At 43.3% G+C, this 22,224-nt stretch overlaps 1 protein-coding gene across 4 annotated transcripts in view; it reads left to right on the plus strand.

Annotated features, from left to right (window-relative positions):
• Nucleotides 1-1,179: 1,179 nt before the first annotated feature.
• Nucleotides 1,180-22,224, plus strand: part of SMOC2 (SPARC related modular calcium binding 2) — a 150,610-nt gene continuing 129,565 nt past the window's right edge. For all 4 annotated transcript variants that reach the window (XM_076334030.1, XM_076334031.1, XM_076334032.1 and 1 more), the window contains exon 1: nt 1,180-1,772. In XM_076334030.1, the coding sequence (XP_076190145.1) occupies nt 1,698-1,772 (75 nt within the window). In that variant the 5' untranslated portion in view covers nt 1,180-1,697. The remainder of the gene's footprint in view (nt 1,773-22,224) is intronic.

Below are 22,224 nucleotides of genomic sequence, written 5' to 3' on the forward strand. Positions count from 1 at the left end.
TGAACACCATAGGGTCTGGAAAAGTCAGCAGTAGGTGTCTCAAATAGGGCACCCAAGTCTGTCTGTAATTAATATCCACTTCTCTCTGCCGTGGTTCACCGTGCATGCAGCTGCTGCTCCGGAGAGCGCACTCCATCCCGAGCGCTGGCTGAGGCAGGGTGTGACTGCCAGGGTGTGACAAGCCTGCAAGGTCAGATCCGGACGCCTGGGGAAACTGTCACTTGTGTGCTGGGAGCGTGCCACTTCGCAGCCTCCCTAAAGCCCTTTCACGCTCGGGTCCTCTCCCACAAATGCGCACACCCTAAGAATAAAGCAAGCCCTGATAGCTTCAGACTCCCTGGTAGCACCACTGAACCGTGGGGATCTCTGCAGGCGGGCAGCCAGCCGCGGGTCTCGGGGGAGGAGCGGGGGACTCCTCCATTGACAAAATTGCAGTAAAAGGCTTTCTTTCAGGCCGGGGGGGGGGGGGGGGGGGGGGGGGGGGGAGGAGATCCTCTGGCGATTCACAGTAAGGAAATAATAAAATACCTCTATTTGGGTCCTAAAAGATAAGCGAGAAAAGCGCAAAACTGTCGGAAGGAAGGTTTCACCTGGCATTTACTGCACGCGTAGCGGCAGCCCTGCAGCGACCTGCATCTCCCCGGGGGACTCCCCCCCGGGCAAAGAGTGCCCGCTCCCCGCCGTGCCAGAGGGCCTGGCAGACTCTACCGACGCCCGGCTGCCGCCCCCCGTCCCACAGGGCGCTGCTGCCCGGCTTTTGCCCCCGCCAGAAACCTGGCCGCCTCGGCCCCGTGCGGTGCCCGGCGGGCGGCGGGGCGGGCGGCGCGGCGCACCGGGCGGGCGGCGGGGCCAGGGTCGGGGCGCACCGGGGGGGGGGGGTCGGAGTGCACCGGGCCGGGGGTCGGGGCGCCTTTCACGCCCCCCGCCAGGGGCTGTCGGTGTTTGTAGATGTTGATTCAGCAGGAGGCGGGGGGAAAATGAGCCCGGCGGGGGGAGCGAGCCGGCGTCCCCCCGGGAGCACCGGGGAGGGTTAATCGGCGAGGATCTGTGGGTCTGGGAGGAGAAAGCGGAGGCCGGGCTGGGGAGGGGGGAGGATAAGAGGAAAAAGGGAAGAGCGGCTCGGTGAGGTCGCACACCGCCAGCCTCCGCAGCCGCGGCAGTGCCTTTCCGCGGCCCCCCCCGCCGGCGGCGGACACCCGAGGGGCGGTGTGGGAGGGTCCTCCCTTCCCCTCCCAATCTTTTCCTCCCGCTTCCCCCGCCACGGGGGAGACGAGGCTGGAGGGGAAAGAAAGAGACCCCCAGGGCTAGGCAGCAGCCCGTCCGAGGCGGAGGGAGGCGCGGCGCCCCGGGGGAGGCGGCGGGGTCCGGCGGATCCCCCCGGCAGTGCCTGCGCGGCGGCAGGGCGCCGGGAGAGGAGAGGCTGGGGAGCATCTCCGAGCCGGGGCTGACTCTCCAGGAGCGAGGGAGGGACAGAAAGAGGGAGAAACTGCCGCCTCTCTGCTATACTCCCGTCCCCAAATTTCAAGGGGTGGGGTGGGGAAAAAGAAAATAGAGGACCTAAGCTGGGACCTCCCAGCGGGAGCGACTGAAAAGGAGCCAAAGCAGGCGTCGGGTGGGGGAGCGACATCCCAAGGAGAGTCCCCCTCCTCCGCTTCCCGGAGCCGCTGCGTGCCCGCCGCCGCTGCCGCCGCCTCAGGATGTGGGTGCCGCTGCTGCTGCTGCTGCCGGAGCTGCTCCCCGCCGTGCCGGCCCAGAAGCTCTCCGCCCTCACGGTAAGGCCGCCCCGCCGCTGGGCGCCGGGCGCCCGGCGGGTCGGTCCCCCGGGGCGCACCTGAGCGGGCTGATGCGCTCCCCCCGGGCGGCGTGTGAGCGCCCCACGCCCCTCAGCTGCCGGGCAAAGGGCTGCTCCCCGCTTTGGGCGGAGGATGGAGCTCCCAGCCGAGGTGGGGAGCTCCGCCGCGGCGTGTCCGGCAGCGCGGGGCGCGGCGCGGTGAGCAGCCGGCACCGCCGCCCCTTCGCCTTTTTCCAGGGGAGAGCACGGCCCGTGGCAGCTAAGTGGAAGTTTACCGTGGGTCTCCGCAGAGCTTCGGGCCGATGTTAATGTCCCTGTTAATGCTTTTATTTTCCCGAAGAGGAATAATGCTGCAGTGAGGTCTGCTTTTGGACCGTCTTGGGTTGACCGATTTTACTTTATTTTTAATTACGAAGCGACGTGAAACAAGCCTCTTTGGCTATTCCAGGCTCCATGATGCTAAACATGGAACTCTGCGTAGAGATGGGTGAGCCAATTCATTAGGCTTGCTAAATAAGCCATAAGGACTTCTCTAGCCAAGACCTGAGGTTTGCAGCTAATAGCTCGGTTCAGTCTTCTTGTAGAGCTCGCAGTGTTTGCAAAGCTATAATTAATGCAATCTGTAGAAATAAAAACATTTTCCTTAAATGTGTTTTTAAACAAGTGCTTGAGTAAACATAACGGGCAGCGAGTACCCCTTTCAAGCTGTTTTTAAGTGTTTCGGTGAGGGCTGTGCCCTTTAGAGTTTATTATGCTAAAGTTACAGGCAGTTGCAAAGTGAAATAGACCCTATTTTTGTCTCAGTCTTTCAGAAAATTTCTGTAAAACACTGAGAGTTGTTTTTTTTCTTTTTCTTTCTTTTCTTTTTTTCTTTTCTTTTTGAGTAGGATAGGGACAGCTCAAGGAGAAACGGCAGTGGGGGATGGCTGAGCTGTTCATACCTGAAATTCTTCAGAAAAAGTTTTGCCTTCTCGTCTAGTTTTTTTGGAAATGATTTGTAGATTAGAAGCTGCTAATTGAAAACCTTAAAGGAATGAGTTTGCTCCATGAATTTTATAGTGTGTGGCATTTGAAAGTGTGGGACAGATAAAGTCAAGTGATTCCCATCTTTTACTTTTTAAGAACCTCATTTGAAGCACCCTTAGACTGTCAGGTGATACATACTATTCTAGTTAACAGGTTAACATTGCAATTTAATTCCAAGTTCACTTTCACAAATGTGTAAACAGAATTTACAAGCGATTACATGTTATATTCTTTCTTCTGTACATAAAAAAGTTCTAAATATTAGCATAGAAGTAAACTGGAAATGCTACCAAAACTTAATTGGTCCAAATGTAAAGTAGGAGTGATTGTGGCTGTTATATCATCTTTAAATGATAAATGACTCAAATGATGCCAAAGCCTTTTAACAGATGTATATAAATCAGTGCTGAATGTAACCGTCATTCAGTGAGTGGTTGCCTGGTTCACAAAAGGGAAGAAAAATCTGGCCAAGGGCACTTGGGCAAACTCTTTAAAAATTAAATGTCATAGACTTATGCAGAGATATTTGACTTCGCTGTTAGCTGAGAGATGTCTGAAGTCCCTCTGTTCCCTCTTTCACCCATCCAGAGTGTGTATTGTTCGTTTCTCTACCTTATAGTAGTGTGCATCTTTATGAACCATGACCACAAAAGTCAATCCTGGTGGACTCCCGGCTCTCTGCTACCAAAAAGGTAATGGCTTTGGAGACTAAGCTTTCAGACTGAATTAAACTTGAACATTTTTGCAGGGGTAGCTAGCCTTGTTAGTAGGGACTGCAGGTAGTGAGCCCTTGCTAGTTTTTCTGCTGCCTGTGCTGTTCTTACAGAGAGGGCTAGCCCATATGAATATTAGCCTACATTAGAAATCCTTCCATAAAATGGATAATGAACAGTCAGACACCCATAGGAAGAAAACAACACACACACACAGACTCATGCACACATACTTTTTACATCTTCCCACAAGACTAAACTTTTAATGAGGCAGGTTTATTTCTACTATTTCTGTACTTCCCTATTTAAACAAAAACAAAAAAGCAATGCTATTACAGCAACAAATACCACAGCACTAAAACATTCTTTACTCCTGCAGTCATTTTGCTTATAGCTCACAGACTGTATAACCCTTTCCCACATGTACCTTTCTCAAATATTCATGGATATCTGCATATCATGGTATCTGCATAATTATAAGGAAAACCAAACCCAGGCTGTGTGGAAAGACCAAGAAAATATTTTTTCACCTGCTGTGCCATCGTGTGATGACAGAGAACTACCATTCTTTTCTACATACCAGATGAAGATTTTCTTTTTATTTGTGGTTGGAAGAATAACAAAGACAGACCAACATTTTCAAAAATAACCAGAGGCCATGGGGACAGAGCATGTTTCACTGTGGACCTGAGTTTCATGAAAACTGCGGGATGATTAAGGGGAGAGTGTGCACATCCCTGATGGTATCACACTGTCATGGGTATATGGAGCTTGCCAGGTGGTGGTAATATCAGGGGCACAATCTCCGTAACCGCAGTGGTAAATCTGCCATAAGATGAACCTTAGCAACCTCGTAATAATAAAATTATTTCCCCCTAGCAAAAGCAACTCTAAAGTTAAGGTAATTTTTCAAAAGATGACTGCATGGATCAGAGGTTTTTTTCTTTGCCTGAGTTTTGAACAGCTCTGGGTTCTAAGCCACGAACTGGATGATGGCTGGGCAGGGAGGGGGGTATCAGCATCTGTCTTTATGTTTTTCATCTGTCTAAACAGATTTCTGGGCTGTTTTAACTTTATGTCCTTGCTAGCTTCAGAAGCAGAGCAAGTATTACTTTCAGAGAAGACTTCCAGTAGTTTACAGAGCTGTATCCCCGTTTAATTAGAAATAATATTTTTGCATTAGATTTCCCTTGAGCAGGAAAACCCACAACAACCACCTATGTCTATAGTTCAGGTGATACGTGATTTTCAGATATTGGAAGCTTTGCATTAGTCCAATAGCAAGAAATTACAGAGTTTTCACACAAATAACACCTGCAAGAGATTTCTGATTGCCTAACAGTCTTATGTGACTGCAGGTCTGCAGGGATTGATGAGCATATGGCTTCCTACAGCCTTGGTAATAGCCATCAGGACAATTTCTGGCAGGCGGATGCATCAGAGTAGTCAGCAGGTACTTGAGATGCATCAGGCAGTCTAGAGTCTGGTCCCCTGTCCTCATGGCTACACCTAAAGTGAATGCATGAGTGTTGTAACATGTCCCTCTCTGCCCAAACTGTGGAACCAGCCAAAACTCACTTGGGTCCCTGTCTGTGTGCCAGGGTAGAGGAGGAACATGAGGGGTGGGCTGATGCACACCTGAATCTTTACTGGGGAGCCAGGATGTGCACCAGGGTCCAAGAGTTTCAAAGTTCTTCTGGGTTCACTGGGTTAGAGATAGCCCAAAGCTACTTTGAGTTTGTACCAACCTTGGCTTCTTGTCAAAAAATACTCTTTGCTAAAGTTGCTCCTGGACTCTTGTCTCCTGAGTAGGAGCATATTGCAATAATAGACAAACTGAGGGGAAACATAATATTCCAGCTCCGAATTGCTAACTGAACCACAGGGATGCATGGGGGAGGAAAGCATTATTTAGTATTATATTTATTGTTATTTCAAATAAACAAACATTGGCAACAGAACAATGGCTTTCATTCTGGGAAGGTAGGCTGAGAGCTGTCTCATAAGAAACCATGAGATCTGAAGGGACTGTAGCCAATTTGGCAGCTCCTGGTTTTTCCTTCCCTTTTGTCAAATGCTAATGTAAAACATTCTTACATTCCAGAAAATATCTTAAGTAGCCTTGTCCTTTTACCTTGTTTATGGAAAGGCAGGTAACAGTCTGCAATTCTTGTAACATGTTGTTGGAACATTTTTGCAACACTGCATTTTTATTCTGCTCTGTGAGATGCACCCATTCTTTCTGGATGTATGAAACCAATAATAGCTGAGCCTTATTGGCATATTGTATTAGGGGAATAGTCATATCTTGAGGATATAGGTACTTTTATTTTGAAACACAGTGTTTTGAAGAAAGCTCATTTTGTTCCTCGAATAAGTAAGTTTATGATCACTGCACTTACCACCACACTTACTTTGGCATTGTTTATGCTGTATTTTTGGAACCATCAGCTTAGCTTTTATCTCAGTTGCGGTGTCGTGTGTGTGCATGTACTTGTGCAAACAATAGGACACAAATGTTTCTTATTTTAAAATCTTGATGACTTATAACATACCACAAACTATATAATTTTATTCTTTCAAAGCCTTGCTGAACCATGTGTCCTTCTCAATACAATATTGATCTTAGATCTTACAAAGGAAGAAAGTTTGCTTGAAATCGCTTCTTGAAATGAACACCTCTGCCTGTTTAAAGTTCCTTTCATCAGAGGTTGAATATTTCAGGGAACAGTGGTTTTCTTTTTTTCCCTTGGCACATGCTTTGTGACTATTCAATAGCATTTAATGCACTGGATAGCTTCCACAACACTCACCAATATGAGATGGACCACTAAGGTAGTTCAGTAAAGGGAAGCTAAACACAAGCAAAGCTTTCCAAGTTAAGGACCCATTTGGATGGCACCTGCAAACCCAAACATTTGGAAAAGTTACTCTAATTGTGGCTCAAAAACCAAGACCATAAATAGAACTGTAAGTGGCCTCAGATCCTAACGGCATTGTTACTGCAATTGGGCACTGGTACAACCAAGGGTACTTCAGCTCTGAAAATAAAACACTTTCAACAATGCTTCCTTGCAATAAACTCTCAAGACACTTCTCTCTAAAGAAACAAAACCAAAACCTGTGAGGGTTATTATTGAAAGAGTCAGCAAAACTTTTGATTAGGGATTAGAAGTAGTTTTTCTGCATGCAGCCAACATAAACTGTACCTTATAATGTGAAAGACATAAGGGAGATGGCAGGTTGACTGCACACCCATAAGATTTTAAAACTAGAAGCGAAGAGTAGAAGTAAATGTGGGTGGGGAGGGAAGAGCAGGATAGGGGAAACAAAAAGAAGTTGATCATGCACATTTTGGCCAGTTGTGATGCTTTTGTCCATCCCCTATTGCCCACTGAATACCTCGAGGAACAGCCGTGTGTATTCCTTGACAGTTGGCAAACCTCGGGGTTTGGTTCATTTTGAGAAGCCTGCAAAGGTTTAGCTGCTATCCAAAACCTATCTGAACCATGTTGGTTTGGAAATCGGGCTACGAATCTTTTCAAGGTCTGGCTCGCTCAGGACTTTGCTAGTGTTTCCATTTCTTCGGCCAGACCAGCCTCACCACAGGCGCAGCCATTTTCACGGTATTTTGGTACTTCCATTTCCTGTCAGGCCCGAGACCAGGAAGTGCAGAGGCGCCTAAAAATTAAAAACTGAGTAAGAAAGACTGGGGATCAAAGACCTATTTTTGAACGGCAAATGAAGGTCTGAGTTTGGTTCAGGAGTGGCATTTCTTATCTGGACAAATTCATACGTTCTTGGGGAAGCTGCAGAGTGAATGGAGGTTACATTTTGCAAAGGACTCAGGGATTTCCAAATATTTTGTATTTTCTTTAGGATCAAAACCCAAATGCTTCTTATTTTCTGGTTGATTCAATATTGTGTTTTGAGGTAGATTTTTAGAAAGTTCAGATGGAAGATTCGCAATGAAGGTCATTTCACAGTGAAAAGTTGGAATGCTTTCTTCAGAAAGATTATAGTCAAAATAGTTTTTGACTGTGTGAATACTGCCCTCCCCTCCTCTGCCCCTCTACTGTCTTCTGCAATAAAATTCTGGTGATGCCAACCATTTTAGTTTCAATGGCCCCATGTATTCTCATGGGATATACTTCTGTTGACATTTCTCTATACACTTCTGGTTATTAATTGATAATCACTGCCTTCATATTTATCTACAGTGGTAGATAATACACTTTCCAGTGCAATGCTGGCTGTGAGCCTGAAAAGAGGAAATGCTTCAGGAGAAAACTTACAGTTTACAATATGCTGATATAATTTGTGCCAAAGGAAAAGGAGAGAGAACTTAAGATGTAGCAAGAAATTGGCCATAAGCAATACCTAGTAATTCTCTTCAGGGAAAGAACTGAGCAGAGAAGAGCAGGTATAGCATAAATAACTGCAGTTTTTCCTGCACTTTTTTGATCTTTGCCTAGTTGCCCCATCTACATAGGGAATTGGTCTGAATTACAGCCATTGGTGTAGTGCAATGGCGTGCATGTGATACAAGGATACAAACTTTGGTTATGGGTAGGTGAAAGCTACCCAAAAGCATATGGACTGGTATTTAGATTGGTGTGGTAACACTTAGTATCAGAGGGTTTCTTAACATGACTTTACCAAATTATGAATGGTCTTCAGAGAAGCAAAGTTAATGTAGTGTCACGTCTTACCACAGAACCCGTGAAGTAAGTTTTTGTGGAGTCAGTCCCCCAGACTGAAGTTTTAGCCAGTCCTTGCAGAAGAAATTGCCTTGATGAGTTAGTAACTGCCCTTCAGTGAATTTTTTTCCCCTAATTTATTAGCTTTTAAAAATGACCACTAAGTATTTCATCAGCTGCTGAAAACCCAGGCTAATAGAGAATATGTCCTAGAATTCTTGTCGGGACGGAAAGAGAAAACATTTCCTGAAGGCGATCCTTTCCAGCTCTCTCCCTGGCTTGCTCAGTATGCCGCTAGAAAACTCGCTCAAGGATCTTTGCCTCATACCTATCCAAAACCTAGATTTTTTTCTTCAATTACTTTAGGCTGCTTGTTCTGTCATCTTCTGAGTCACTGAGTAAAGATCTTTTTTTCTTTTGTGTTACCTTAAATTTGTTCTGAGGATGTAATAGTATACTTTCCTGTCTTTTAGGTGTTCATTTTTAAACTGTATACAAATTAGCTGTCATACATATGCTATAAATCTTTGACTCTCTGTCCTAGAGCACCTAGAGTACTTACATGAAAACAAAGAAAAATTCCATTGCTCTGGAATGCTCTTTCTTTATTTATGTCATGGCTCATGTGGTATTTTACAGATTTTTAGGATACAATTGCTGCCATAAAGTGCTCACAGTCTTTTGTTCAGGCTAGATTTCTCATACATTTATCAATATTCTGACCTTTGTTCAGTATTAAAGCAAGATACTGGCAGTGAATAAGCAGGTAAATGCTCAGGAGAGGTCTGTACATTTTTTTAAATGAAAGTAATGTCAAATAAAGAATCATTTTAATGGTAATCAGGATGGACTCACTATGAGCCATATAACAAGCTGCAGTACAGAGAAAACCTGCAGATTGCGGGCATGGGTGGATGTCAGGGAGGGAAGGCAATGACTCAGTTTCATTATCTTTCTCCCGCTCTTATCTGGGGTAAAGTGGAGGAGTGGTGGAATTTAGTCTGAGTAAAAGTCTGCCATTGAGTCTCATTGCTACTTTGAAGGTGGGAGAGAAGGGAGGGTGACATTTTGGTGGACACACAAACCATTTAACCATATTTTAACCATGACATGACTACATGAACAGAAATGCTGTTAAACCAGACCACGTGTCCTAAAGTATCACAGAGCACAAAGTGTGTGATCTGCCTGGGATCTAGATCATGCAATCTAGAGAATTGATTCCCAAACCTTTTTCTCTGCTGGGTACTGCTCTTTACAGTGGCATCTTTCTGCTAATGGTAGAGCTTGGGGTCTGGGACCCCTTTTTGGAGAATACAAGGTGGAAATATGGCATTGGCAGCATATCAGAAAGGCAGTGATATTAAAATGTGAGAATCTCTTCTCAGTGAGGCTGATACATGAGTGCTCTGCTGGCTGCAGTGTGCTTGCCTTCATCCTGACTTTCTATAGGCATCCAAACACACTGGATTCCTATTTGGGACCACGAGGTGAACCTAATGGTCTTAAAAGGAGAGTTACTATCAGAGGCAGGTATCATAAGGACACGTTGAACACGGCTTCCAAACTGGCTCTGGTTCAGTTGCCTCAGTTAATGTATTTGTCCTCATGTCCATCTGTGTAGGTGAAGAATTATTTGATGCATTTAATCACAATGTTTTAATCAGTTCTCATTCACTTTAGCATCCACATTGATGACACCCACATTGATGACACTTAGTGCAGCCTAAGGGGTGCCAGTGAAGCTGACCCAGGCTCTGTAAGGTTATATTTGTCAAGTGCTGCAGTAGCTGTGCGCCACCTTTTTATGCCAAGAGTGCTGTATAGCACTGTTCAAGGCCAGAGAGTAGCCATCATGTGGACTGATGTGCCTGTTAGAGTGAAAAATCAATGTAGCAAATGTCACTTTTTAAAGTCAAAATTTCAATCAAATAAATGATATCAAATAAGTGAAACCTGGTCCCAAGTATGCTACGTTGTAGCATAGGATAGCACAAATTCTAAAGACACCTTTGTCCCCACAAGAGGGTACAGAAATGGAAAAGACTGGCAAGAAAGAAACTAAAGACTCTGCCTTGACCATATGTTTATTTGTTTAGTAAATTGTCTCTGGTCTGTAGGATGGCTTACTTTTGGAAGGCAGCCATCAAAGACTTTAGAGACGTAAGATAAAAAGCAGAGAGGAGTTCTGTACCGATTTTTCTCCATTTCTCCTCCTGTCCATTTCGTTGCAAATACTTGCACAGCATCCCCAGGGGCAGGGAGGTCACCTGTCTTCTTCTATGACACTTTAGGGATCCACCACCGGAGGGAGCGCGAGAGCAGCACGGCCTGCTCTCTTCCCTCTGGGAAGGGCTGGAAGTAGGGGAATCCCTTGTTTCTCTACCCAGATGGGTAGGTCTGGAGGGGAGGAGGGGGAAAACTGGCGACCTTCGTTTTTCAGCACTTGCCACTCAGTTGTCCATCAGATAGGCCCTCAAATGGGAAAAATCTCAACAGAAACTATTGAAAGGTGGAATACAGTTCTGTAAAAAGGAAGTGTCCTTAATGACATGGCTTGCCTTGACACTCATTAATCATTGGCACTGGTGAGAGCTCAGAGCGGGCTGGTGTGGACAAGAGGGGAAATATGGCCTAACACATGAGTTGCTCTTGACTGTGGGACAGCCTGCAGAAAGCGTATGGCCTGTTCATTTCATTGCATGTATCCATACTGTTTCTTTTTGCAGCATTTATTACATAAATTCTGGTGAGCAAGAAAAAACAAAGTGGACAACTTATTTTCCACACTGTATTTAATGGGATTGTGTTTCAGATTGCGTCCTCCTGGGAAGGCAGTTTTCAAGCATGTCAGATTTTTGATGGATTTCCGCCTAAGTGGATTTAGTTGCAAATCTGAACTTTCTACAGAAGGTTTTATCTTCCCATCTTGTTTCCTCCTTGAAAGGTTCCATAAATTACATTTCTGAGAGAAAGGGCAAGATTTTTTGAAAGAAGTGTTCATTTGGTAAATTGCTCTTCTGTTTAAGTTTCCCCTTTCCAGGTGCTGAATGACTCCCAGAGCAAAAGTTCTGTCATTGCTTGGTGATGGACTTTCATTAGTTCACAATAAAATTACAAGGCAATATTCATGCACCGATAATTGATTTCTTTCTGAAGGAAAAATGGCAAAAAGCAGAGCTCAAATGTCTATTTGTCTGCACCTAGTGCAGTAATTTTCTCCATTGCAAAATGGGTATACAGTGCTGGTCTTCTGAAATGTCAGTGTTATACGTTCACTAGACACAAGACCAGGAGAGATGCAAGGCAATGAGGTAGTCCGAGTATTTCCTACAAGATGGCAAAGCCAGATCTGACACCAAGATGAAATGGCTTGAATATTGCTGATAGAGATTGCTTTATGCATCTGGGTAGCTGGTGACAAACCACTGAAGCACAGCACTGCTGGTTTGATAGAGTAACTGGTGAGATAATCACAGATTCACAATACGTGTGGCATTGAGGTAAAACTAAAGAAAAGAGCTAGCAGAAACCCTGCTTGTAGGAGCGAGCCCAGAGGAGCTCAAAGCTGACATCCTTTGTGACTCGTGGTTTTGACTGGGCTGTCTCTGGCCGCTGAAGATTTTTCTCGAACCTTCTCCTTCCCCATACAGTTGACCTTCCTGCCTTAGTATATCTTCTTCCCCAGTGTTTGCATGCCTTGCCTATTTACAGACTGTAAGCTCTTTGCTTTTGTACCATGTTTTGGGCAGAAGAGCCTCATTCTTGGTTGGTCTTCTTGGTCTACCATCGTTATCAAGTTCAATAATAAATAAATCTCGAATTACACCTGCTTAAGACAAGGCTGAACACAAATAATGGAGGGTATACAAATAGTGGAGTTAATCAGATAGTGGTGGCCACAGTCTGGTTCTTTACATCCTCTGCATAGTATCCAAACTGGCTACTTTGTATTGACTTTCCTGGGGTTTTTTTTGAACCCAGTCTACCTTTTGTAAAGAATTGGAGCAAGCAGTTCAGCACTACAGGAAGAGATGAGCAAAAGGGACTGTTCCCTGGTCTTGTCAAGCTGCTGGCCAAAGGGGATCTGCATAGTGCAGAGGGCCAAGTATCATCTGCTTGGTGTTTCCTGACTTGTGAGACCTTAGTGTTTCAACCTTATCATTGCCCTAAAGCTGGGGTTCTCAGGCTGTGGTATGTGTTTCCTTTCATGGCGCAAAACTCTTTCTCCCCTAAAGGGAAACCAGCCCTGAACCAATGCGGCCTGGTCTTTCCTGCAAAGAATAAAGGGAATGTTTGAATGCCTCTTCCTATTATTGCATGTAGCTCAGCATGGAGCTGGGAGCTTCTCTAACCACTGCCCTTCCCTACCTTTTCTTGAGGGAGAAAAGAAGATGGGTCTGAATGCAAGATAATTCCACCCTGTGGATGCAGACCAGAGAGCTGTTCTTGCTGCTGCATTCACCACCTCTTGAATGTACTCTCTTTTTCTATAGCAGCAGCACCAAGAACCCTCTGGGAAACCTGGCCCAAAGGCTCTCTTGACAACCTCAACGAGGTGTCAAGCATTATCAAGGAGCACAGATCTTCTTCCTATAGGCTACCTGGGGCTTCAAAATGTTATCCATCAGCTGCAATAAATTCCCTAGATTGCCATCTCCTATCTTAAGACTACCCATATCAGTCATATATGTGTACACAGGGGTGGACTTTATACATTCCCATGCAATGGTTTTCTTCCTTTTGTTTTCTAACAATGATTGGAAAACCCCCATAGAAGCCTAAAGTTCCCTTGGTGTTAATAACCAGAATTTCAGATTTTTTTTTTTTTTTCCCTGAAGTTTATGCAGTTTGATCTGGCAACTTTGATATGAAATTTTTTTGTTTGTGTGTTTTGTTCTAAGAAAGGGGATGATGCATAGGAGTTTAGTGTTAGTTTTCATTTGACAAGATTTCTAAGTTCTTGGGTTTTGACTGTGTTGGAGATGCTGCAGGGCAGCTGTGTTTGGTAGTTGATAAACTTGTGTTATCTAAAGACTGAAAAGAACACCATCTCCCTTCAAATCTCAGATCAGGTCCATTTCAGGAACTGCCTCAGGCAATAGCTGGTTTTATTTTAGTAGCTCTCTTGACTATCATCCTGAACGATGAGAGAATAGAGAGAGCTTTTACTGCTTGAATTGCTTATTATGACAGGAGCAATCAAAAAGTTACACAGTTTCTCTCCTTGACACAAAAGTAAATTATTTCTTTAAAACTGCTATCCTGAGTCTTCTCCGCACACCCGGGGGTGAGGAAACTCCAAAGTGAGATTCATTTTACAACCATGTCAGGAAATCACACTTATTTAATACAAGAAGAAACCAGAAGTGTTCAATGAAATTAGGTGGTTACAAATAGGACTAATCACATGTAAAAACTCACTATTTCCACCTGACAGCAATTAAACCAGTGTCAGAGATGCAATGAAATTTCCTCAAGGGATCTTCTTATAAATGAGTTAAACATTAGAAAGAGTGTGCATGATGGATGGAAAAGCTTGAGAGAAATGACAAGTTTATCAAAGCTGAAGGGGGTCACAGTTCATATTCTACAGCTATTTTGTGGTATGCAGGATGTGTCTCAGGAAGAGCCCTGCAGCTATCTGCTGTCAGCAACAGCAAAGCAGGTGTGCGTGTGTGTCTGAGAGGCAGAAATAGATGCTTTCTATTTCTCATACCTGATGTTTCTTGTTTGAATATAGGTCAACAACTTTTAAACCTTTGTGATTATTTTTTATTGTTTCTGTTTTTGCTAGAACACTACTGTTTAGTGGAGTGACATCTAGAAGTCGTTAACAAAGTATAATTGGAGCTGATTACTTAATTTCATATCAGTTCTTTGTGACTGTAAAATGGCCTGAGGGCTGCATGTGTCACATCCACACATTCTGTGTCCTGCATTGTTTGAAAAGTGGTGGGATGTGTGCCAGGTGTCTGCAAGGCAGTTCAAATAGTGGAGAAGTGTGCGTGAGGGGAAGTGAGATGGTTTGCCTCCCTAGTACACTGTTTTGAGAGATCAGAAATGATTCTGCCTCACCATGCTGTAGTCCTTCCCAATAAAGGGGAAGGTCACAATTGCAGCTTCTGTCCTGGCCCTCTGGAATATCAGTTTGCTTTTGTACACCCTCATGTGACTTGGAGAGCAGAAGTGCCTGAGACAGGCACTCAACAGCAGTAGGTTTGGAGCTCTCTGATCGTGTCATGTGGGTCATGGGTAGAGGAGCTGCAGGTGCAGCTGTACATGGGTGCCAGAGGGTTTGTATGATGGCAGTTCAAATATTCCATACTCTTTATAATGGATGTGTCCAACCTTCTGCACTACATCCTCCTGAGTACAGTGGGAGTTTGAGCAAGACAAAGTTGGACATGTGTCTGTCCTCTTGACTCTGGAATAAGGGAAACTTTATTTGCTCTCCTGAAAGGAATGAAGGAGAATGAACTTGACTATGGGTCTTCCCTATAATGGCAGGAGCATGCAGAGGAGCTTGGAGATGATTGCAATATCTGAAACTGATACTGTCAATGAGCATGTTTGGATGTGAAGCCTCAGAGAGGTGATAAAATCTCTGTCAGTCTGTACGTGTCTGGGTGGTCAGACTGTTCATATCCATGTCCCTCAAATAAACCAGAAACATGTTGTCAGCTTTTTGTACATATAGGTGGAAGGTGATCAACAGAAGGATACCACTGGGCATATACTGTACAGAGGAATGGCACAAAATCACTTCACCCTGCTGTCTGTTGCTACCGAGTAGTATTTACTTTCTTGAATCAACCTTGTCATCATATTCGTGCTTCTTACATATTGTTGTCAAATGCGTATGACTACAGAACTTAAAGTTCCACTGAAACAGCCACTAATTTGTGAAATAAAACTTGTTAAAATACTGTCTACCCTTCACTCTGCTTGGCAAATATAGCTCACTGTCTTGATAGGAGGGTGATAAGTTGGAGCTAAATCCCACATCTACCAAAACCATTATTATAAGACTGTCGATCCATTTTCTTTTTTGGTGAAAATCATAGTTTTGATCCTGGCAGTAAGGGGAGAATCTTTTCTGAGACACAGCCATTCTTAAATGACATGATGTATGAAGGCTCCAAAACCTGTTCTGGGAGCCAAAGATTGGCTGAAAGATACCTGGAAGTGGTAGAGGCATTGGGTCAGGTGAAATAGAATTGAGCAGAAACTGGAAGAGGCAGTAATCAAGGTCAGCAGAATGGGAAGCTGTACTCATCTCAAAAGTGCAGGAAGAAAAAAGTTCAGGTCTCACTATTTTTTTTTTTCTTCCCCAGAAATGGTATGTTTGTTCCAAAATAAAATGGGCTATAAATAAAATGGAATCATTTTAATAAAGTTCTTTTCTTACAAGCAAGCTATAAGGCAATCTCTAAAGGTTTCGTATTACATCCGAGTCACATCGTCTACCTGCATATACAACTGTGATAAATTAGAGCTAAGGCCACGAATGTGTATTGTTCATCAACACAACCGTTAAGAAAACTCATGGAACTGGGAGTGCTAAGGTACCTGTTACTCATTCTGACTGCATTATATCGGCAAGCACATTCAGTGTGCATTGGTTTCATGAAGCACATTGTTTTCCAAGCTCACACTTCTCCATCAGTCCTGCTGTCCCCTCATGGTCTGGAATCCTGCCTGAGCTTGATTGCGATATGTAAGGTGAGGCTCTGGCTGCTTACCTGCTGCTACCTTAGCTGAGAATCTGCCTTGTTGTCCAAAAGTGTTTGTGCATTGTGTTAAAACTCCTTCTGCAGATTTCATATGAAAGCATGCAATGTGGGAGTTTGTATTTTCAACAGCCAACCCCTGTCTTAGTGACTGTATGATGCATGGAACTAGTTAATGCTGTTATTTTCAGTTAATGTGGCCAGCACTCCCTCATCTCCATTAACTTGAAGTTGTGAATGGTGCTATGAAATGAAGGGTTGGTCTTTCAGTGTATGGTCGCTTGCATTATTGTTGCAGCACATTGATCAAGGTTTTAAGCTTTTTCTAGCCCAGAGATCTCTGCTGCTCACTGTTTTGCTTTCTCAAACAGCTGTTGACTATATGCTATCTCTCAGATAGACGTTCTTCTTCATCACGCTTTTCATGTCAAAGGTGAACACCATTGAACTATTGCTATTTCATTTTCCAAATTGCATTAGGATCTGTGCCATGGGAATCCATTTAACTGTTATGGTGTTGTTCAAATACACTGTAACTTGAATCGAACACTTGGGAGATTTAGCCTGATGGGCTGTGAATCCAGATGTTATCCTTCTTCTGCTCATCACCTAATAAAATACATACCCAGTACTTTGTTACCCTAGGGATAACTTATCAGCGACAGTTAGCTTCCTTATGGACACTTCACTTACCCTGTGGAGGGTGGTGGATCTGTCCAGTGGAGAAGTGCAGTTCCACTGTATATAGTAGGTCATTTGGGAATTTGTCTGGGGACCCCTTCTTCCTAGAAAGTGTATATTAGGGCTTGGGAGCTAGTCCTGAAGCTCTGGTAATGGCCAAATTGGTGGCAGTGTGCCTACAATGCCTCTCAGAACCAGAGGAGACAGGTTTAGTTAAAAAAAAAAATCGCCAAATATTTCTGATTTATTCCTAGGTGACTGGTAAATCACTGCTGCTTTTCTGATTGATGGCTGAGACTAAGAACAAGCTCACACGTGAGGCACAGTTACAGTTGCCCAGTTGTTCCTGTTTATTTACCATCATCTCTGTAAAGCCTAGTTCTTTAGGAGCCAGTGGAAACTGAGTCAGTGAAAAGGATGGTTCCCTCACCTACTAAATGAGCATTTGTGAAAGGCCAAAAAAAATACCAGCTATAAGACGGGCTGAAAAAATAGGGAGAGAAGAGTCACATATATCCAAAGATAGGTGCATATATATTCGAAGGATCAAAAGAGAAAAGCACAAGAGAAGAATGTTTTAATCAATATCATATACGAGATAGCCATCTAGCTCCAGGCAGTCTAGAGAAAATGCTCTCCTCTTGCCCAAGTCATGTACATGCACGTACTGACTCCTTTGTTTGGGTTTTTTTTTTTTTGTTTTTAACTGATTTCCTTCTTTTATGGATAGACGGCTTTTTGTTATCTGAGATTTAAAAATAATTGTTATCAATAACAAAACAAGTGAAACCTCTGCTAGCCAATCTGATTAGCAGAATGGCTAGATGTTTTCTTTCATGATAAGAATTGTGTAAGCAAAGCTACAAGTGATTAAAAACTGTATTAGCATAAAGAGGGAAGGAATGGAGAAATTTGGGCAAATTTTTTGTAAGTTTTTGTAAAAGGCAATTTGCCTATGAAATGTTGCATTTTTTAACAAACAGCTCTTCTCTTTGAAAGTTCTCTATAAACTTTGTGGATTTTATTGAAATCCTGCGTTTATAGTGCTGGTGTTCTTAGAGATGGAGAAGTAGTCATTATATTGTTCTCTAGAAATGTGTAGTAATGCAAAGGACTTTTGTCTCCTAAAAGAGCTGACAGAAAATAAAAGTGCAGGAAATCTAGCAGTTTTTGAGTAGAAGGGGTTTTTAATCAGAAAGAACTTCAAGCAGCTGTAGTATTTCATGTATAGTGTAACATGGATGCAACTACCAGTTACTATAGTTATGTGTACAGTTTTGTGGTGTATCAGTAAGCATAGCTAAACAGGAGCTAATACAGTTTTAACTGAGTCCACTTCTGTGAACCTTTTCTAACCTGAAAGATATTCTGCAAAATTTGCAAACTTTTCAAATTCTCTGACTTAGCTCCTTGCTAGCGATAACGCCATCTTATTTCAATATTGAAGACAATATAGCAGTACTCAGTGTTGCCTTCTTTTGCAATTACCCTTTCTCCTTTTGAGAGTTCCTCTCATTTTTAATATGAGACTATACATTTCTGATAAAAGATTTGGTGGTATCAAAGATGTGGCTCATTTAAAAACCAGTGTATCAAGCCCTCTGTTCATAAATCCATAGCCTTCAATACAGAGTGGCAAAAATGTCCAAGGATTTTGCAGATTTTACAGAATATTTTTCAGCCTTGAAATAGTCTATAAAACCGGGCTCTATTCATGAAACATTTGAAGGCATAATAAATACTGTTTAATTGAGATGGTGTCAATACAGGAAAATCTCTCAAGCACATCTGAAGTATGGGCAAAACTGACATTTCAATTTTGAATCATTATTTAGCATGACAAGAGACTGAGATAAGACAGGTCAAGTTGTTTGTTACTTTTGCTAACTTTGTTTCTGACCAGGCATATTACAATGGTCACAGACAGCTGCAGATTTACTCCTGCAGAAATAGGGAAGAAAAAAAAAATATTCTCATATAACAATCATCAAAGACAAACTCTTATTGAATAAAATTGTTTATTTAATTCTCACAGGTTATTTTTATCTGTTTCATACTCACAATCTTCTTTGCATGGCAGATAAGATCATCTATAGAAGTTTAAAGATGTGATTTGGGGGATGTCTCCAAAGATCCATTCTTCAAACATGCCTTTGAAAAATCCCAAGCTATTGCATTTATGTATTTTTTAAAGATATCTTTGGTGTTATATAGAAAATTACTTTTCAGGTTGCTTGTTTCATTGGGTAAGCAACAATTCCCTTACATTTTTATCACTTGCATGATCTTAGTGTCACAGTGACCTTACCCATATCAAAATCTTCAGTGTCAAAATAGCCCAGTCTTACAACTGTCATCTCTAATTACCCTAATTACCCAATGTGAAAACATCCCTATAATCCAGTCTAAATACATTTGAATCCAACAAATTAGCACATATAAGGCTTTTTTCTCATATTATTCAATTAAAGATGAATTCCCCTTCCTCAGTCCAAAGCAAATCATTACACATCCCTCTCGGGGGACCAATTCCTTTCTATGTGAACCATTACAACTGCCAAAACCCTCTTAATATAGCAAAAAATTTAATGTAAATGGCAAGCAGCCTACATTAGTGTCAGGTGCTGTGAGGACCATGGAGTGGGAGAAACAGGGGCTTCCCGTCGGCAGCCAGAGCCCGTCCCACCCCCCAGCCAGGAGCAGGGCAGCCAGGGGGGACCAGGGCAGCCCCAACCCTGGGCATTGGGCACCTCCGTGGGGATGGGCTGATGTCAAGCTGGGAAGTCACCCATAGGTTGGGGTCTGGGTCTGGATGTGCGGAGCCCATGGTGAAGCTGCAACGTGGCAGGAGCAGTGGATCAGGCAGAGGCCAAGAGCAAAAGTTTGGCTAAAAAGCAGCTCCCACAGGCAGGGGCCAGCCCCATCTGGGTTGTCACCCCCCAGCGCTGCCTGGGAGCCTCTACCCAGGGACACCAGCTGTGCTATCTCTCCGTTGACCCTGAGCCCAGGCAGCCAAACCTTTTGAGGGGCATACTCTCGGGACTCATACACAGCAATCCAACATAGCGTTTGAGTGCTACAATCCAGAAGGTGCCCTAAAAAATAGCTGTATAATCTGCGAAGTAATTCTTCCAACAAAAAATCCTAGCAGCCAGATTTTTGATCTGGAAAAGGTGACAGAAACCAACTTAAGGCAAGCAGAGGCCAAGCTGTTGTTTCCAGTTTTACAGGACAGAAACTGTGTTAGTTGGTGGCAGGGTAAGAACCCCAGTAAACCGCCTCTTCATTCTAGCTGGCATTGTGTAGTGTTGTACTTTGTATAATACAGATTGTATAGCTTTAAATTGCTATGAAATACACAGGCAATAGAGAAAATAAACCTCTGATTTAATCACATATGTTATGCTGAAGTTCCATTGTTATTCATGAGTGAAGGCTTTTCCCTCGGAGAAGGAGAATCACAAACAAGAAGATAAGCACAATACCAAACCTAAGGATCCCATCATCCTCTAAGTCATGAAAACAGACTGAAGGGAGAACCTGGGGAAATGAATCCCTATGATGTGGGTATAAGGAACTGTAGCAAAATGCAACCATCTGCATAGAGCACTGTCTCAGACAGACTGTGGAAGCAATGTGTGTCCAGCAGTCTTACAGCTCATCACACAGTATGTCTAGAGAGCACTAGTCTTTGTACGTTCCCACATCATATTGAATATTTTTGTAAGACAGCAGTTACTAGACTGTTGACCACTCATGTTAATATATCTGACACGATAGCCAGCATGCAGATAAAGTTCCCCCATGCACAATCTCCTTGGGTGTGACCTGGAGCAAGCTATAACAGGAAATGAATAAATTGCTTTCCACATTGCTTTCCCTGCTTTCCGCACCATATAAACTGAAAAGTGCAAGTAAACCTTGTGAAAGCATGGGTAGGCTGCCAGAGACAGAAGCTGCAGAGGGGACTATGTCCATGTCTGTCTGTGTGCAGGCCTGTGTACGTGTACACGGGTGAAGGAAGCAGGATGGATGCTTTGTGACTGTTTCTGCGCTGCACAGCTGAGTATTGTGCAAACACTCCTGAGTTGTAGGAGACCACATAGCTCAGCGTAACTGTGTTATCATGGCACAGTGCCCAAGCTGCTATGGCTTCAGGGCCATATTGAGTAAACATACCCACCTACATCAACACTTACGTGGCAGTACAGTTCTCCACCAGGCAGTGCAGGGATGCCATAGATTACTACGCTTGTAATCATCAGATACATTTTTCAATGTTTTCAAATTTCAGAAGACTAAACTGAAGAAGCAAGTTGCAGGTGACTAACAGACATGTGACTTGCCTTCAAATATTCAGCCCAGAAATGCCTTAGTGAAATCAGTTTCTATTATCTTGCAAGGTCTGGTCAGAAGTAGCTGTGGGACCACAAGAACTGATCTCATGTTGATGAAAGATCAAATTTCATGCCTTGTATTTGCAGTTATGAAACAAAAGGTGCTTGCCAGCATCAGCTTTTCTGAGACAAGAAGAAAACTTTGAAGGACACTTCCTCCTCACTGGAGAAAGAAAAAAAGAAACAAGTATTCATTTCTCATTTCTTGCTCTAACAGAAATGATATTTTTACTTTTGCATTCTTACTTTACCATATCAGGAATTTTTTCTGGACTTTAGGAGAAACCTTTACACTGAAAGCATTTGCAAAGTAATTTGTGTTACTGTCATATCTGGCCATAAGGGCGGACACTAAATCAAACTCAGTTTCAGGATTTGTAGAAGATTTTCCATTCATAGTTAATCTCTTTGATCAACTTGAATGAATAAAACGATAGGAAGAAATCTTGCAGTTTTCTTGGAAATTTTAATTGCTAACTGATTTTTTTTTTTGGTGCAGAAGGCTTGTTTGACCTCCTTTGATGTCTTTCTTGGGGACAGACATTATGCTTTGTGACTGTTTCTGTGCTGCACAGCTGAGTATTGTGCAAACACTCCTGAGTTGTAGGAGACACATACCTCATCGTAACTGTCTTATCATGGCATTAGCCACGGATAGGCATTAGCTCATGAAATGATTAAAGGTTTTACACAGAAGCTACTTTGTAAGAGTATATGTGGGGACAAACTTGCATCAGTTAGTCCTATCTGCCTTCACAATAAATGTATTAACCTTGAGTGATTCATCCAGTTCCTCACTGAGATTCTCTTTAAGTAGTGCAGATTTTGTCACCTCATTGCAACAATCTTGTTTTTTAACATAATGTAGTTAGAGCTATATCTTTTTATCAACACACACTTTTGGGTAGCATATCAAATGGAGTGATGATATGGATTTAATGGGGGAAGGGAGGAATAAAACCTATTTCCCATTTGCACCAGTTCCATTTCATAGAGATGTGCTGCAGCTGTGCAACTAACTAGCCCTCTCCCTGGCCTTTTTATAGCTGGTGGTGCCAGGTGCCAGGGAGTCTGATATATTAGCCTGGGGGAGGTCTGGATGAGCTGTTGGTAGAGCTGAACTGTAGGGAAGCAGCTAGGCTATCAATGCATATTTGCCTAAATACTGTGTGGGGTATTGGC

Source organism: Aptenodytes patagonicus, chromosome 3, assembly GCF_965638725.1.
Source record: "Aptenodytes patagonicus chromosome 3, bAptPat1.pri.cur, whole genome shotgun sequence".
Lineage (NCBI taxonomy): Eukaryota > Metazoa > Chordata > Aves > Sphenisciformes > Spheniscidae > Aptenodytes > Aptenodytes patagonicus.